Source organism: Tinamus guttatus, unplaced genomic scaffold (genome assembly GCF_059628265.1).
Source record: "Tinamus guttatus ecotype Peru unplaced genomic scaffold, ASM5962826v1 Tinamus_guttatus_pri_ptg000389l, whole genome shotgun sequence".
Lineage (NCBI taxonomy): Eukaryota > Metazoa > Chordata > Aves > Tinamiformes > Tinamidae > Tinamus > Tinamus guttatus.
The window spans coordinates 2,554,994-2,574,111 of NW_028288923.1; the positions used below are offsets into that span (position 1 = coordinate 2,554,994).

The 19,118-nt window shown below is 40.1% G+C and overlaps 1 protein-coding gene across 1 annotated transcript in view; it reads right to left on the reverse strand.

The window, feature by feature from the left end:
• Nucleotides 1-19,118, reverse strand: part of ADAMTS18 (ADAM metallopeptidase with thrombospondin type 1 motif 18) — a 70,916-nt gene that overhangs the window by 36,216 nt on the left and 15,582 nt on the right. The window contains exons 4-8 of the mRNA XM_088530808.1: nucleotides 6,924-7,206; nucleotides 3,691-3,890; nucleotides 2,855-2,938; nucleotides 1,847-2,006; nucleotides 1,161-1,266 (exon numbers count right to left, since the gene is read on the reverse strand). Of these exons, the coding sequence (XP_088386934.1) occupies nucleotides 1,161-1,266; nucleotides 1,847-2,006; nucleotides 2,855-2,938; nucleotides 3,691-3,890; nucleotides 6,924-7,206 (833 nt within the window). The remainder of the gene's footprint in view (nucleotides 1-1,160; nucleotides 1,267-1,846; nucleotides 2,007-2,854; nucleotides 2,939-3,690; nucleotides 3,891-6,923; nucleotides 7,207-19,118) is intronic.

The window sequence follows — 19,118 nt, forward strand, 5'->3', positions numbered from 1 at the left end:
CTCATGTAGACATTAGGTCATAGTATATACTGTAAAGCATATCTGCACAATGAAAACCAAATAGTGCTGATGCAGTCATGCAGAATCGGAAGGATTCATGCCTTGACTCAACAGCAGAAGACAGTAGCACTGCCTTTCAGAAAGGTATTTGCTGCAGAAAGTAACGATCCTGTGCCCACGGTTTCTCTAACACCTTCTGTAACCCCTTCATGTTTGTGATCTGCACCACAGAGAGAAGCTATGCTTCTGTACTGCCAGTGGTTAGAAAGAATTGTGTTGGAGCTGTGATTGAACTGAAAATCAAAAACATGCAAGAAGTTGTGAAAAAGTAATTCAGTCATTTGGAAAAAAGAACAGCGAAACCTAACCACCTTCATTAAATCTTAATGAACAATTCAGAGAGTAGCTGAGGTTCCATGGAAGACTCTTACTGATTTATTTAGAGACAACAGTTCTTAGAAAAATGACAGTCTAATTACCACAGAAATCAAACAGAAAATCAATGAACATAATATATGCAGAAGGAGGATTTGAATGGGATGAATGAATCCAAGATCCTGTGAAACACACAGTCCTCTGTGAGAGACACCTTGGAGAGACTCAGAGATCTTGCGTCTCCACACTGCAAGCTGCTGTGGCCCTTCTCTTTTTGGAGCAACCACACTACTGCTAGGAGCAATTGTCTTCTGACACATGATACCGGCATGGGAACGCTGGGATCATGATTGTCAGCTCTTTCTGTTTGCTCTGATTATTTACTGGAGTACTCATAATGGCAAAAAAATAAAATGAAAAGAACCACAAGAAGCCAATTCAGCACTTAATTCTACAGGACACATCTCTAAGTAAGTGGAGTGTCTTGATTTCTGTTTGACCTGATTTTGTGTGTAGCTTCCTGCCGAAGCAGGAGGAATGATGATGTATCTGTGTCAGAGTAGGGTCTCTCCACCTATAGCAACAAAATGGATGAGAATCCCATGGCGGTTATTTTTGATTGCTGAAGAGATGATATTTAATAAAAACCAATGCACTAATGGGAAGCTTTATATACTCTAACAATTATATTGCTCTGTAAATCAGCAATAATTGATACTGTGTTTCCATTCATTTACATACCTATTTATGGAAAGAGAATGTAAGAATCATGAAAAATAACTTACTTGTGTCCAGATTCATGAGCAATTGTAAAAGCCAGTCCAAGGCCAGTATCTTCATTGATGGTGCAGCTACGGTATTTACTGCACATGCCACTAATAGGGGCAAATCCTGGAGGAAGGAAGCATTAAAAGAGATTGTTAATAGATCAGTACTTGTCTGTTGTGATAAAGGAAGATAGTTTTCTACTTTATAGTTTTATCAAGAAAGAATTTCACCACATTTATATTTGATAATAAAAAGATTCTTGTATAAGGAGTATATGCAAATCAAAACTAACACAAAAGAAATTCATTTTTCCAGTAAACATTATTCTTTCTCCATTCATGTCCCTATTGGTCCCAAATTATGGATTCACAAAGAATCATGTAGTCATAGAAAAACAAAAGTCAGAGTGGCCCAGAAATATTTTCAGAATCACAGATAATCCTTGAAAAGGTGACAGTCCAGAAGGATGTCTTCTGAAAGCTTGTTTTGCCATTTTTGCTCGAATAAAGATACCAGTAATTCTCTCTTTCTTCTAAGCATCTCAAAGGAAAACATGCAATGTTAATACTGTTCTGCAATCTATAAGAAAATTATGGTTATGGGAAAAAATGGTCTTTCTTTATTCTGAAGCATTTTGGTTTTATTAATCAACATGCTGCTGTTGAGATCCATGAGTTTCTCAGAACAAATGTACATACCATACCTAAAGTATCACAGGGCTCATTTTTCCAAGAGCAGATATCGAAACCCGTGAGCAGGATGGCGTGGTCATGGCGCTTTCCGTTCTTCCCAACCAGGGCAGACTGCCATTGGCAAAAGCTGTTCAGAGACTGGTCCGCATGGTGGTTAATCAATAATCCACCCTGTAGGTATTTCACAGACACAGAAATAAGGTGCTTTCACCAGTACTTGAGGAAAGTAAAGGAAGGAAGAAGAGATGAGTAGGGAAAAGGAAGTTATTTTTTCATATTTGTTGCATATTAATTTCTGCATTCTCATGTTAACTGTGATGACCAATTCTGTTGATCAATGAATCACAGTTATAAAATAAAACTGAACCTCTCCCAGACACATAGTTATTTTCAAAGCTAGTGATTGGAGTTAAGCTATAATGAAAGGATTTCACCAGTTCCTTACTGTGCCCAAATATATTTGGTTGTTATAAAAGTTAAAAGCTAGAATATTTTCAGCCTTTTGCTTAAAATGTTCAGAGATTTCTGCGCAGGAACAACATTATCCAGTTACGCTGACCCCCTGACAAATGCATATTTAGTTTTATCAAACTTTCACTGTCATTGCCCAAAGAATAGGCTCGATTCCCACCTTTGTTGACATGCTGTCTTCAGTTTGGGACTTTTGACTCCTTTCTCCTGATACTGTGGAAAGCTATTCTTACTTAGACCCACTTCAAAATCTTTATATTTATTTAGATACTTCTTAAGTAGACTTCTCATTCCAGCCATCTCCCTTCAAGAACAGGCAGGGAGTTGTTAGTGGAAGCATTTCAAAATGTCTCAAGAATATTTTAATCAAAATTAGGATTACAATCAAAAAAGTAGAAGCAGTGAAATGTAGAAAATGTGACTTTGCAGGTTACTGTGATATCAGTTTTTCTCTTGTGCTTCAGGTCCTAAACGACCTCCAATGAAAGTCTACTCCTCCTTGTGAAGAGTATCAAATGAAGAGCATTAATAATAATTATGCAACTTACAGGCTCTTGTTCCAAAAGAAGGAGACTCACAACGATAATATTTATGTCGCTTCCAATTGTTCCATCTTTAAATAGACTGGAAACCTGTAATGATTATAGAAGCAGGAAATATTGCTTATGTGTATATATATTATATATATTTTTAAAACAATTGACTAGATGTATTGGATTATTACATTGGACTTCAATTTTCAATACAAATTACTGTAATTATATGCCTTGTAGGATTAATTCAAAAGAGCTTAACCCAGAAGAATTATGCCCCAAACCACAGCACTTATTCAAAAAACTTTAAAAACTTCTATTGATTTCACTGGGCTTTGTTCTGTCCTTGTTCTTCTGGATTAAGTGTAATCAAGTTTAGGCTTTTGCAATACAAAACTAAAGAGGAGGAAATCCTAACGGAAGGAATATTTCCGGTTAAATTGTGTTTCTCAGCATAAATACATGCTGTCTTAGAAATTTTTGTTTCAAAGGAGTGACATCAAGTGAAACAAAGTAAAGCTTCTATAATACTGAGAGAAATGAAACTTTCAATATGAGTACCTGTTTTCTTTGTACTGTGAAAGAAATATTTAAAATACTATCCAGACATTCCTGTGTTTTATCTGTAGCACTATTGCCATAGCCGAGGCAATTTAAGGATGTATTTTTAAGCAATTTTTAAGCATAAATAACATATAAGACCAGGATTGATGAAGAGCTTTTTTTTTTTTTTTTTTTAATCTAAAGTGTGCATGTTCTTTTGGCTATCGCTGTCTGTCTGATGACAGATACTACTTTGACACACCAGTATTCCACAGGGAAGGGCATACTTCAGTTACATCAGATCTTACCATATTCATAACTGTTAAGATATAAGTAGTTACATTTTCCTTGCCATGTTTCTCCAGCATTTTTTTATCTGCCACAACAAGGGTTTCAACATTTAGACTCCCGTTTTTCTGAATTTTAGCAGATGATCTTTTGAACCTTGGAGAAGTCCCATATTCATCTGAGCGAATGTATGTCTCTTCTGTGGGTGGTTTCGGTGCATCTAAAAGGAAATAAAGTTCACTTTTGGAAAGGATCCAGATCACCCTTAAGTAGTTTTAGCAGATAATTAAATAATACAGGTTTAGAGCCTTAAATTATTTATATACATTTGATCTAATACTGGTCAGACATTCTAACACACTTAGTAAATAAGATTCAATTCATTCTTGATAGTTACAGGGATACCTATAGCACATTTGTATGCAATAAACAGTTCAAGGAATTAATCTAATAAAATCACAGCATTTACAGCAAAAGATGTACACAGAAATTCTAACCCTTGTTTTGTCCAGTTGGCAACTTTCTGAGGTGTTTGACATGTGCTACTTATCCAGCACATGGTTCAAAAACTCCCTTTCACAACAGATGTCCACCATGAGCACAGCAAGGAGATGCACGCCAAAACCAAGATTCCTGCCTGGGAGTCCTGCCTGCTGTGTGATTGACATTAGCCTTCCATGCAATTTTGTCATTGAGATTATCCCTGCTGGGGATATATTTATTTAGTATAGGAAGTGTCAGGAAACAGCAATCAAGTCTATGAGATAGTGCACTTTTCTCTCTGTGTTTGTGTAACTGCATGTTTAAAAAATGGACTCAGAGCCACACAGAGACAGAAAAAGGGAAAGAAAGCTATAACCTATAATTCTCTTAGCTTCTTTCGTATATACCTGTGTTTGCTTGGCATCAAGAATTAACTGAAAGGTCACTTAACATATTATTTGGATAACAGTAGGGTTTTTTTTTTTTTTTTTTTTTTTTTTTTTACATAGGGATGTAACATGAGTGAGGGAGTCAGATAACTAGTAAGTCCTGCCTGTGCTTCATCAAAAAGATATTCAAATGGCAGGGCTGAAACTGTAGCTGCCTCCTTGCTACTCTGAAGTCAAGAATATCATAGAATAGACAACAGTATCTGCTTTCAAAGAACTGAGTCACTCTGAAATATATTTATGCTACAAGTCCCTGTATGAGCAAGATTTTTAAATGTAAAATTCATTATAAACAATTTTCCTTTACAAGCTTAAAGAACTTCTCTTCTGAAAACATGCTGACACTCCTCACCCAAGAATGAAGTGTGCAGTTCAATGGACACCACTTTTCATGTACTGTTTTGAAGGCAAAACAACCTGAAGGCACTTAACTCAAAAAACTGTGTTCATATTCACATATCCTGTAGACTGATCACTGACAAGCAGCGTAGCTTTGCTCTGCAATTCACTTCTCAGCTGCTAATAAAACATGAGCAGCAGCAGTATCTTTCAAGTATGATTCAGTGACTACAGTCCATTCAGTTTGTATGATCTAAAAAACATGTAGATTGTCAGGAAGGGTTTGAAAGATGATTAAAAGGCTTCTCTAGTGCTTACAGACTGCTGGTACATGAAATTTTAAAAGATGGTGAGTGCACCAGGTTCTTATGCCATTAGAAGTGCCCATGCACTCAACTCCTGCTGAGCAGCAAACTCGTTCGCACTGTTAGCTCAGGATGAATTAACCTGGAGACGGGCAGCGTTAAGAGAGGAGCCTCCCTTCCGCAGCGCTGCGTCCTCAGCTCTGAGGCTTCGGTCATTCAGGCTGAAATTTGCTCTTCCAGGTGTCCAAACTGATCTTCCTCAAGATCTCAGACTGACTCCTGATCTCAGAATAAGACCAGAGAAAAATGCAAAAACCACAAAAAGGAGAAGCTTTCCCTTGAGCTTCAAATAATCTTAGCACTCACATAAAGGCAACCCCCCGTCTATCTTTTCTTCTATAACCATTGTTTGACCTACTCAATTAAACAATCATGTGATTTTATTTGTAAGACTGCATTCATTTAATGAATATGAGCTATACCTGTTCTACGCTTTAATGAAGGCTAGTTAAAAAGCTGCTGTTTTTTTACAATTCCTCTCTCTTGTTTCAGACAGTCACAGGTATGTACTGTTTGAAGTAGAAGACTGCAGGACGTGGAAAGGAGGAGTTTTGTGGTTAAGGTAGTTAAATGCTACCTTATTTAAATGGATTTTAACAGTGCTTCTGACACGAAGTGCCTAAGTGACAACCGGTAAATCACTTCTATTAAACTCTTCACTGTTGGGTGCAACCTGTGTGTTCTTCATTTAATATAAACCTCGATTGAAACTCCAGCTAAAACCTCATACCCTCAGACAGCATCAGTCTTAGGCACCTTTTCTGCTACCTCCTTTCTCCTTCCTACTATTTATTTTCTTCCCTCTTTCCTACATAGTTTTTAGAAGCAAGCCGCTCATTTTCTCAGGACTCAGGTAGGTGGTTGGACATATATAGCCTGAGACAACGTTTTCAATACTGTGTGCAGTCCTGGAGACTCTCATTAAGAAACTCAATCCAGAAGCAGATCAGCTTTCAAACGGAATCAGCTGAATGCTATAAGAACAGCTACGGGCTCCAAGGGGCCTCTGAAAACTTGTGCAATTTGAAGGCCTAGTTAAGGACTCAGAATAGACCTTGGCAGGATAACATATTCCAATAAGTTTTTTTTAAAAGTTGGCTACAAAATTTTATTTAAGCAATTTATGTGGGAGGCTCATTTTGAAGATCTCAGTTGCTGAAAATTTCATTAGCAAATGGTGAGTTCTCAAAGACATACCCTGCATCCTGTCGGAACTCAATGACTCCAAAGGCTTTTCCTCCATTCTCAAGCCTAATTAATGACATATCCTAAACCAGAAGAGTTCAGGGACCCGACATCCATAACTGTGCAAAAGTGGCCATCTGAAACAGGTTGGCTTACTGAAGCCTAGCTCAGTTTCAAGAAAAAGTCAAGCAAAGAATCTTCTAATTTAGGTGGAGAATAAGTTATTACGCTATCAGAATCACTGATAGCTTACAAGCATGATGGCTTAAATTAGAGTAGTCAGGTTACTCACATCTATTTCCCTTTATAGCCTTAATATTTAAAATCATAGCATCTTCATCACAAAAGGTGACTACAAACCACACCAAAGAATCACCACACAGTCTCTAATAGCCACTATCTCTAACAAGGAGATAAAGTTTCCTTACATACATTTCTTGCGACGTCCACAAAAATGTTGCTTTTGAAACCTTCCATGGTGGTAACCATTTGCTTGAGCATGAGACTTGTGGGAAGAGTGAGTTCTGTGATGACGAAGGGGAAAGTATTTGGGATTGGACTCTACTGTGTACTGATGCACCTTCTCTTCTGCTGTCCGTTTATACAACACGTGTGGGTGGTGTCCAGGAGGTGAGGTGTAGTTGTGCTCCTTTGCTAGCTGCTGAGGTAATGGAGATATAAGGAATTCGATCTTCTGTGTCCTTATTAAACCTGACTAAAAAGCAAACACAAATTAGAGGAAAGGCCGTCAAGCCTTTACAACTGCAACATGCAAGCCCTTAAACTGGTCTCCCTCCAAAGACTCTAGAGAGATTGAAATGTTCTCCAACAAAGTAGTTTTATTGCAGATACAGGAATAACTGTTCTCGATTAAAATATACTTTACTTCCCTTTGGAGGTGACCACATTTCATGTTTGGTAACACACAGAACAAGAATGCTTCAGTCGGTCAGGTTGTCAGCGTAACACCTTCATACTGTGCCAGGATTGATTTAAGAGGCAATATTAATCCGTATTTCTGTAATGTGTACACACATATACTTATAACCTATATAGCCTCAGACAAAAAGCAAATGCTTCCGAAAGATGGAATTTCCAAGTGCATACAGTAGGCAAGGAAACATGCTTAAGATTTTTTTTTTTTTTTTCAAAACCAAAATTAACAGCCAGGGAATCTAGATTTAAGGTTTTCGAAGTAAAAAGGAAAAGGACAAAGGACCCAAGGACATTATGGTGCATCAGTATAAACTTCTAAACATTTTAGCACCACCACCATTCAATAAACAATTCCTAGCAACCCGTCACGATACAGACAGTTTAAATTTTATTGGTTCATACAAGATAAAAGTGGTCAGTGAAAGCAAGTGTCTTTACGTTTTCCTTATTGTATCCTTAAAAGAAGGGAGTCAGCATGGGAAAACAATGCTGTATTTTTCACACAGCATCTATGCATAAAACTCCACATGTGATGAAGTGTTTCCAGGATCAGGGCCAGAGAAACATGGGTGGCACTGAGGAAACATTTCCATACAGCTCATTAATCAGTTACAATTTTAGTTCATTTCTTTTTTTGTGTGTGTGTGAAATATGTTGTAATAAACACTCCTTTTTACCAAGTTGAGAACCGAGTTGTTTCATCAGGTGATTCTACTGCATTATATATGTAATACTAGATACAAATTTTTGTTTCAGATCAGCAAGGTTCTACAATGTGCCAACACCCTTCTGCCAAAATTGACATCCCATGAGGGCCACATATCTCTTTTGCTTCAGAAAAGTACGTGCAGACAAACAAATGTCAACTGCAAACCATCTTGCCCGACATCTAAGTCCTCCCAGATCACGATTCCACCTCCTTCCTCAAAAAGCATTCTTTGAAAATGCAGATATTTTAGACATGCATCACATAATCCCTTCTGAAATTGATGCTTTGCTTTTGCCTGAGCTCCAGACAAAGGCAAAAGTCCAGAATGCCAATTATACCAGAAAGAGCAATTTCAATATCCAAGACCAAGATGGTATTTCTTAAAGATCTGTGGAATTTTCTGAAACTTTCAGAACTGTTTCCCATGAGGAAAATTCAATAAAAAGGATAAAGCAAATGGAAATAGGAAGTTACATGTGAAATTTTCACAGCTTTAACTGTTTACTTTGCTAATGCTAAAATTCAATTTAAGTGCATTCCTGTTAAAAGGATTTACCAGACGATTCTCAACACTGCAATCAGACACCATGCCTTTTTTTAAATGAAATTCACTTCTGTCTTTTTCCAGATGGATAGAAAAAGATCAACCGCATCATCACAACAGCATCTCCACAATTTAAGCATCTCTCATGGGAACCTACTGCAACTGCTCACAAGATCATACCAGGCTCTAAATTCTGGCAATAAAAGAGCTTTCATATTATGACTTGGGAGCATCTAATTGATAATAATCAACGTCTAAATGATAATATAAAGTAATATAAAATATTCTTATAAACAACTTGCTCACTCTTCAAAATCATAACTAATATCTCTCATCTACTTAACATTCTAAATGAAGGATAAAATTGCCTTGGTCAATAAGAGAATAAAACAGGCTTTTCATCATTGATAAGAATTTAGCTTGCCTGCTCACTGCAAGAAATTGGCATATTTCAAATATCAAACCACATTTGGTCACGGCAAAGTACATTCCTGCAGGAAAGACAACTAATATTTTAATCCTTATGCGGTGTGCCATCACATAATTTATAAGTGATCCTAACCAAGAGGCAATTTTTATCTGTTAGAGAGCACTGATAACTGGGCACTGATAAATGATTTTTATTTTCTGCTAGAAAACAGAAATGGAGTAAATCTGTTTCTTATTTCCCCATTTTAAAGGTTTCCACATCTGAAATTATTCCTGCAGGATTCATTTTATAAATGATTCAAACCATATGGAACACAAGATTTTCTACATTTTCCTCTAAGAAACTGTCCCTGATGTACACCAAGTTTCAGCCCCAAATGTAATTTCTATATTTAACATTATAAGGGTGGATTGAGAATTCCGGAAATAAAAAGGTGAATTGAATTCTGGACCCTGTGCTGAATGTGTTTTTCTGCACATTTTTCACATGCTGTAGCTGGCTAACAAATATATTCACTTTCTTCCAGCAGAAACAACCCTGAATTTCCCCAATAAGATCCTGTTCCTTTGGGTTTTACATTAGACAGGTCCTCCAAATTGAAAAATGTTGTGTGAATGAAAGATGTCTTCTTTTTTGATAAGATTCAGTTTTATGACACTGTTAAGAAGGAAAGGTGAAGTGTCACCGAGCAGTTTGAACACTCATTCAATCACAGACCGTTTCACACTTTGGGACGTTGGGACGTTTTCAAGGATTCTTTCTAAAATAATCTCTTCAGTAATTTCGAAGCAATGCTGAGAATGCTGACCTCTGACAGAAGACTTTTTGGCACAAAGTGGGCAACCGTGCAGTAACCGTCAAATCCTTTTCTTGCAGGTTCCTGAATTCGACCTTGGCTGAAGTGGCCCATAGCCATGGTTAGGCCAACTGGACTAAGAGAGACCAAGGCACAGAGACAGGACAGCAGCACGGAATCAGCTGTTCTACGGAATTCCAGCTTCCCAAGGAAAGGCAGATTTTGGCTAGGCTCTACTCAGGGCAGTGTTAGAATAACTGTCGTCTGGAATCTTTTCTACAGAAACATTACCACAGTCATGAGTTAAATGCAATATATTTCTCCACATCAAGTATTTCTGTATATTGTCAAATTCTGTCAAAACTGTTAAAGACTTCTTTTTTTAATACGTCTTTTTAATGAGAGTGTAATTTCAAGTGTACACATGATTCTCCTTGAATCAGGACTTGATGATACCTTTCCACTAACTTTGATGGGTTTAGGACCCAATAAGGAGGGGTCAGATATGTCCACACTCAATTTTTCCTTCAGATTTTCTGTGATTGTAAGACTGTGAGGGGAAGCAGTATGACAAAATCTAATATTTTTGCTAAGTCTAGACAACACAGCATGCGAAAGGCCAGGGGCTCCTATCTACTCTTTCTCTCCCACTGCGGCTATCATCAACAACAGCAGCAATTGTGTGAATGTGGTGGGAAGGAAAGTCCAAGAGATTCCTCAGCTGGAATTTGCTGTTCTTTTATTCTTCCCTCACAACACAAATTCGCCGTCTCCCTGTAAGAGATATTCCACACCATCGAAAAGTAAACTGGAAAACATAGTTTGAACTGTGTGGCTAGCAAATAATACTGCAATCAATAAGTTAGAGGAACCTGAAGTTTGTTTGCAGACAAGTTGAGAAGGGATGAGAAGGCAACATTCCTCCCATCCTTTATTTGTTATGAAAACTTTGCTTAGCTCTGCGCTAAAGGAATTTTCAGACTGGAACACGCCATTGTAAAACTGCTCAGTATCGGGATGTTATCATCAAGCCAAGGCACTTGGTCTTTTCTCTTGGAATTTTCCCAAAGGAAGAAGAATCTCCATATAAAAGTTGGGCAAAAGAGATGACAAAAAAGTCTTCGGAAGTGTTTAAACTGATGTTAGATTATGAACTGAAGAATAATGGGATTTTTTAAACCATTGAAATTTTGTCTAGCTATACAGATCAGATAAATATGCTACTGATTTCAGACCCACACAGAATGGTTTAGAGAGTCCCACTCTAAAATATCATGTGCTCGAGGAGGTCTCCTTTGCATCCTGCTGACCCTGCATGGAGGGCTTCCATCAGCCTGCCCTTGAACTCGTAGGCTCCGAGTGAGGACCACGGGATCTTACAGGCTTGTAAACCTAATTCACACTGAGGTTTTCAGCATCTCCAAAAAATAAACTCTCCATAAGATATACAGCAATGATTCTGAGTGACCCATCACACCAAAGAGGCTTTTCAAAACTTATTTTTCTTGCCTGTATTTTAAGAAGTTACGAGATAGCAGAGAAACTCTTGTTCAAAAGTAGGACAGCTTTATGCCTGTGGGCTCTGTGTTTGCATACAAGCTATTTTCACTATGTGCTAATTTAATTAAAGGTAACCACTTGGCCATATGCATATTTAAGTCACAGGAGTTTCATAAACCAGATACAAAAACATGAGTTAAGAAACATAATGAAACTGAAAACTAAAACATACGAATAAATGAACTGCAATGTGTCTGCTAAATGAAAGTGCTTAGTACTGACTGATGCAAAGTTAAATTATACTTCGTAGGTTGACAGGAGCATCTAGACTAAACAGAGTGCTACAAAATATGTGCACATACTGTCTAAGCAACACTGCTTATTTCCAGAATGCTTTATTCAGTATTATATTATGGGTATATATAGAAAAACAAGAGTGTTAAAAGCCACTCTGTTTTAACTGATAGCAGTTAGAACAGTGGCCAAAGAACTCATGAAGTCTACACCGTTAGATGGGTGTGCACGCACTCAAGACAAAAAAAATTCTCAAAAGGAAGAGTTAAATATAGTTTCACAGCCATTAAAATGGTTCCAAATATTCACACAAAGTTTTAAAGGAGTTGAAAAAAGGCCAACTGAAATTGGCACACAGCTTTCCACAGACTCCAGTGGACATTGATCCAAGACCTCTGTTGTGTTATTTCCCAAATGTCTAGCTCCTCGAAAACACAAATCATCGATTCAAACACATCATAACGAGCATTATAGCACGTATCAGAAACAGCAAGTACAGCTTTTAGTTCTACTTAAAGCACATTAAAATATAAATGAAGAACGTCTCAGAACAGATGATCTAGAAACTACAGTTGCTACTTATTTGCAATTATCAGAGAGCCACAGTCAGGAGATGCCTAGATACCTAGTAATCTCATCATGATATTACTGGGATCATCTCATATTGCATGTTACAGATTTTTCTCACTCAGCAGTGAAAACTCATGAAATGATCTTAGCTGTATGTCATTTTAATCAAAGCCAAACTCTTGTTTCCTGCCATGATGTTCTGCTAAGTCTCAGGGCCTTTGGCTTCACAAGGGAAGCACCAAGGATCTCCCTCTGCCATCAGAGAGTTCCCTGTTGGAGGTGGGACTCCCCTGGAGGGACTCTCCAGGGTCCGGCCCATGGGTGTCTCCAAGACCGTTTTCCCTTCCGGAATAACGAGTATTTTAGAAGCAGAATAAGGACAAGATGGAGTTCCAGCAAACAGTAAGGTATTCTCACAACACAGAGCTACCTCACAGCCCTAGCTTGCCTTTGGGCCCAGGCTGGCCCCTAGAATTGGGCAGATGTCTATTTTCAAACACCACCACGCTGCACCGCGTGCTGCAAGGGAGAGGTCCTGCACCCCTCTCTGCTCAGCTTCCAGCACGGCAGACGGGCAATGAGCCCTTCCCTCAGGTTTCGTGGCCTCTGTAGCAGTAGTCTGGTCACAGAGATGATCTACACGCTTTAGCCCGTCCACGCTGCTGGTGCTCAGAGGCAGCTGGGGACGAGCCAGCCCAACCCAGAGGCAAAGCAGCTGCTGGGATCGGGCTTCTCAGCTCAAGCGCAGCGCAACACCCGTGTGTCCACACAGCTCCCGCAGCAGAGCCCGCCGGCGGCTAGGAGGGCAGGCAGGGCCAGTTCAGATCTGCCTGCCAAAGGCACCCTCAGAGAAGAGCATGCGCAGATGGCAGTCCGCTCTGCATATCCAGCAGCCCAGCAAAATCCATTCGAGTGAAAGGAGAAAGAGGCAGCTGGCTAGAATGGCGTTTGGGTAAAGTCCTGGTAAATCTGCCAGCATTCATCTTTTGGATGCCTCTACAGCAGGGATATTGTGTCACCCGGTCCTGGGACAAGGCTACTCAAACTCACATCATGTCAACAGTCCAAATAAATGAATGTTTTTTTACAGAATGGTTAACGGAGCAGACTTGCACCTCTTGAGATGGGTTAAGCTGGTAGTCTAAAAAATATGCAAGACTATAACCTTACTACAGTCATAAGCAGAACTATTTCCAAGAATTACAGCCAACAGTATAGTACAGACTGACCTAGAATTGTAGATACCTGATATCACTAACTGACTTTTGGAGAGATGGGTTATTGAGTACCTCTCAGGTTTGGGTCAAAATGTCAATGCTCTGGAAAATATAATCAAAATGAGCAAATTAAGACATGAAATTAGGTAGAAAAAAATGACAAGCAGAAAGCAGGAGCTCAACTGCACGGAGTGTTGCTGAGGTGAAAGATATCTTTACCCCTGGGACACAGCATGAGCAAAGAGCCAAGCAATGGTAGTAAATCATGGTAATTAAATAAGTTTGTTCCCTCTCTGCTGTGACCTACAGCCCCTCTCCTGGGTGGTAGCTGCAACAGGGACAGCCACAGCTTACAGGGCTGGGGCTTGTTCTGCCTCCATACACTGTTTCTGTCTCCTGCAAAAGGCACTTTGCACAGATGCACCCATGTTATTAGGGTGCTGGGCAAAGTGTAGGAATATTTGGAGACACAGCAGCAGGAGCATGGCCCAGGACTCTCCAACAACAAGCATAAGATCTGGCCCCTCACTCCATACATAGATTCTTAAACAAATGACCTACTTTTTCAAGAGTGTCAAGCACCCAGCAGCTGCCATTGAACTGAGTATTGTCTCTTTTCCAGAGTGCATTTAAACCAATCTGGGAAAGAAAATGCTCTGGGAAACCAGTGAGAATTGACTCTCAAGAGGTTTCCAATAATACACATGTATTATTGAAGTCAGAGATCCCACGAGTAAAACTCAAAGCATTTTCATTTTTGATCCCATCCCAAACCAGGCAGCGCAAAGGCATGTGAACACATTAAATGAAACAGAGAATATAAGTTAACTAAACTTTTCCCTAGCTTTTATGTTTGTCAAACAAATTCACTCATCCACCAGGAAAGTATCAAGTCTGTCCATGGGCAACATTTGCTGATGACTATCCCAGAGTCAGGCAAGTACTAATGCAGTATTTCATTGGACTGTGTCCTTGTCTGATGAGGAGAACCTCCACAGACCTTTGCTGATTTTCACCAGATTGGAATATCTGGCTCTGCACCACACTAAGTGTTTAGGTTAAGTTAATGGTTTTTATACAGACTAAATATTTCAGTCATGAAAGAAGCATTAGAATCACCAGTTGCCTATTTTGACGCAGGAGTTGTTCAGCAGATCGCTCTTTTCTTCAGATTCCAAATGACTCACAAAAAATAACTCACTTTATTCAGTTTTCTAACACAATATAGATTTCTTGCAAATGTAAAATGTTGGATCCTTAACAGCATAGCAATTTACTCTCCTTCAGTCAGGTCCTCAGACAGCAAGACCTTCAGATCGCCAGTCTGAGTTAGTCATGAAAGACTACTCTGTTCCTTCGCTCAGAAAGAGTGCTATGCAGAACATCCAGCAATTATTAAAACAAGGTAGCAAAATTGCTTGTCTTTAATTATTCCTATATGAACAAAGACAGAGTTCTCTCTGAATAGGGCCTTTGTATTTTTGCAGTTGACTGAACTTGTTTAAAACATCTTTATGCAATCCTCTGTCAACATGTGGCAAATAAGGAAATATTCTTATTTGTTCTTCCACTTAAGGTAATTGAACCAGTCACATTGGTATTTAAATGTATTAAATTGTAGTATAGAAGGGTAATGAGAAATTCTAGACCTAATACAAATTCAGTTGCTTTACCACAAATTAAATCCTTGGTATCTGAGATCTGAGCTTCCTCATTTCACATGCTTTTAAAAAACCAGCAGTATACACCATAAATAAACAGGAAAAATACTAATGTAAACTACAGCAGCACACCATGAACTCCATAGTAATCACATTTAAATTAAGTGATATTCTAGATCCCTTCGTTAATGGTCAGCGCGGGCCCAGGGTAGCAATCAGGACACGAGCAAACGCGCGGGCTGTTGGGCGCTCTGCCTTGTGCTGGTGGCTCCAGAAAGCAATTAGCTAAAACCAACAGATCGAATTCAGACTTGGGACTTATGTAAGCAGTTGGGTATAGCCTGTTCAAGCAAATCCCTGCAACTGTGAGATAAAATCTCGATATTTTATTAGTTATGACAGTTCTGAAAGCAAACAGGAAACAGCAGGATTATTTTATGAATGCGTTTATGCTTCACTTTTCCTAAAAAGAGGCAGCCACTATTTGCCCTGCGCTGTCTTACAGTTGATTAGTTACTTATGGTACACCAACAGTAACAGAATAACCGACTTCAGAGGTATCTTAGTGCCCTAATCCAGCATCCCACTTATGAGAGTGCATTGCTGGATCAGGATCAGGATTAGGGAGCCCTTACCATGTCTTAGGAGCTCTACCTCTGGGCAGGCTTTAAAGCACAGAAAATGCAACCCTCCCCATCACCGCATTCAGTGGCAGCAGCACAAGATAAAAGCACCTTTTATAACCCTCCTAAATATGTAGAACTTGACTTCCAGATAACCAGATCCTTAGCAGACCTTTGCACAGAGCAAAATTTCACCATGAGGATGGTTTTCTGTGAACTACCTGTACTACTCTACGGAATTGGTGCAGTGAAAATGTACTGGCAAGATTCTGCTCCTCCTCTGTGTACAGTTAATGTGGGAAATTCAAATGTACTAATATTCTAGGGAAATTATATGCCTTCTTAATGAATCATCCACTCTTGTAATTGTGCTAAAGGGAAAAAGAATAAAATTATTTTAAAATAGTGAATCAGAGAACAAACTCCTTAATAAAGAGAACTGATGACAGTTAACTGAAATCAGTAGTTGGAAATTCTTTTCCGTAGGTATTTAGCATTATCAGAGTCTTGTTTGAATGTTTCCGACTAGGAACATTCTTCCCCATCAGACACGTAACTCCAAACATTAGAAGCCATGAATCTGGCCTTGCAGGAAACGAGACTATAAATCACCACATTTTTTAAAAAAATGCTGAAGGGGTCTGGTGTTTTGCTTGCTTTCTGATTTCTCCAGCCCTTGTGTATTGAGGTTTATAAGGTTCTTTTTTAGCCCTTCATGATTATGTGAACGAGAATCATACCCCACCTTCCCGCTTTTTTTTAGTGAAACCTCAGCTTTTCTTACACCGATTGGACTTTTGCAGCCAGACCTTTCAGGAGAACAACACAAATCAGTAGCTTGAGAGTGCGTCACAGGCAAGACAGACGCTCACTCCTATGAGGTACCTCGCCGAAGTCAGAGCCCACAGAGAAGTGTCTCTACCTGCACTCGGACACCCCTGTGCCTCAGCCCTTCCGCAGAGGCCTCAGCTTCAGCGGGACTTTCCCTGCACCCGAGGGGCTGCTCTAGGCGACCAGGGTTCACTACCCAAACATGCCTGTCCCTGACCGAGATCCAGATAAAAGCTTCGGGCTGGCACTGCTGATGAAAACGAATTTGAGGGGGCAGAAGATCTGAGCCTGTCTGACCTGGGATAATTTGCATTCAAACAAAATATATCCAGCTCAATTCCCATAACAATTTTAGTTTGCTATGAATAGTTTCGGCAGCTCCAATCGCAAGGAGCTCGGGTTACATCTGATTGCCAGCTGTATTGCTTACTAAGAAGTTAAATCAGTGGTTCCCAACCTTTTAATTTTCCGCGTTGGAGTACTCTTTGCTATGGATTAGTTACATGAGAGAGTGGTCACAAGGAACTCTGCAGGGAGCAAAGTATCAGTTTTGCTGATATTCTACACACAAAGACATATATATGTTGAAATATCTATGTGGGAAGGAGAAAGGGATTGGAAGAAAGGCCATCGAGGGAACAGAAAAACGGCCGCAGTGAAGACAGCCTAGTAGCCCAGGCCAGCATCAGGAGCCCTCCAGGTCTTCAGTTACCTAGCTTTCCTGTGTCTCATTTCTCATTTTTCAAGGCAGGATATCTGCATTTACTTCCTTGATACAAGGAATGGAAAAAAAAAAAAAAAAAACACCACTATGAAAAGTGACCTTTTCGGGCAGTCCCTCAGCAGCGACTTGTGCAGTCTCACGTCTACCCTCACATGCTGGCTCTGTTAGATGCCTCTATCTGCCTCCCCGTTGGCACGTGGCCTGAGCTGTGACCGGCCGACCCACACGTGGATGCGGACACCGCACCGCGGACACGGACACCGGCACCGTGGACACGGACACTGTGGACACGGACACCGGAACCGTGGACACCGCACCGTGGACACCGCACCGTGGACACCGCACCGTGGACACGGACACCGGCACCGTGGACACGGACACTGTGGACACGGACACCGGCACCGTGGACACCGCACCGTGGACACCGCACCGTGGACACCGCACCGTGGACACGGACACCAGCACCGTGGACACCACACCGTGGACACGGACACCGTGGACACGGACACCGGCACCTCGGCGTCACCCAGCGGGGTCCACGCACAGAAATGGGTGCTGTTCCAAGACACATTCCCCGAGCACGGCTCTGCCCTGGGGTCAGTCCCCTGTCACATCCCAGGATGGATTCGTGCCATGAGACCCCACTTCCAGGGACAACACTGATGATACATGACCCTAAAATTTGCTCTGGGAGTCTGAGAAGAAGTGCAGTCCGAGAAAGTGGAGAGGTTTGCTCACACACAGGAACTCCCGCAATAAGGCTTTCTACTTAAAACATGCCTACATACTACGCCATGGCTTAGCCTTACTGGGAAAGGGAAGCAGAAAAGAATTCCCGTAACCACATCTTTGAAAAAGGCTAATAATGGGGGTATGGCTGAATCATGTTTTGTTTTGTTTTTCCTAAGAAATAGCAAATCAGCAAAACTTTAGGCACAATTCGCATAGCTAAATCTGAAAGGCACTGCAGCAACAATCCAGAGATCCACAGATTTAAAATAAGATCACATCACTGGCTTCATATAACATAAAAGAACATGCCAAAACTGCCTTTGTAAAATGAAACAATACCAGCTTAATGTTGGTCTGTATTTCAGTATAATGGGAGGTAAATCCATGCATCTACACCAACTTACATCCGCTGACACCCTGTCTACTGATAGGGTCAAAGTACAAGACACAAGTCTAAACCAGCATTTGGATTCTTAACATAACAAAAACTCCAAGCATTCAGATCTGAGTGCAACCTGTATGTACTGACTAGACCTACAAAACTAAAATGGCCATGATTTTATCATGAGCATGATTTAGTAAAAGCCTGTGAAATATGTGACTAACTGGAATGAGTCTTGCGAAAAGTATGAAGAATGGTGTGGGAGCATTTATGCTTCTGTTTCTTTGAAGAAATCTGTTCTTTTATATTTTTCTGAGAATCAGAGATGAGAGCAGAGGACAAAATAAGAGGCTGAGCAGAGTTCCCATTTCTACAGAGACCCATAAACTGACCCGAGAAGGGACACATTTGATTCCTGTGGCAGCAAGCAAACATTTGTTGTTAGTTTGAAGCAAGTGAGTAGCATTTCTTCATGAAAGCATTTGTGGAAACACAGTAGAGTGTTTTCAATGTACTACCTACCACATTAGGTTCCCCAAGCATGGTCTGTGGGCCACCAACAATCTGTGTAGCTCTGTGATAGTTTCTGAGATCTCAGGAAATGGGAAAGATAAAAATGACAAAAGGAAACTGCAAGCTGCGACTGGAAACAACTTTTTCTTCTAGGACAGGGCCTCT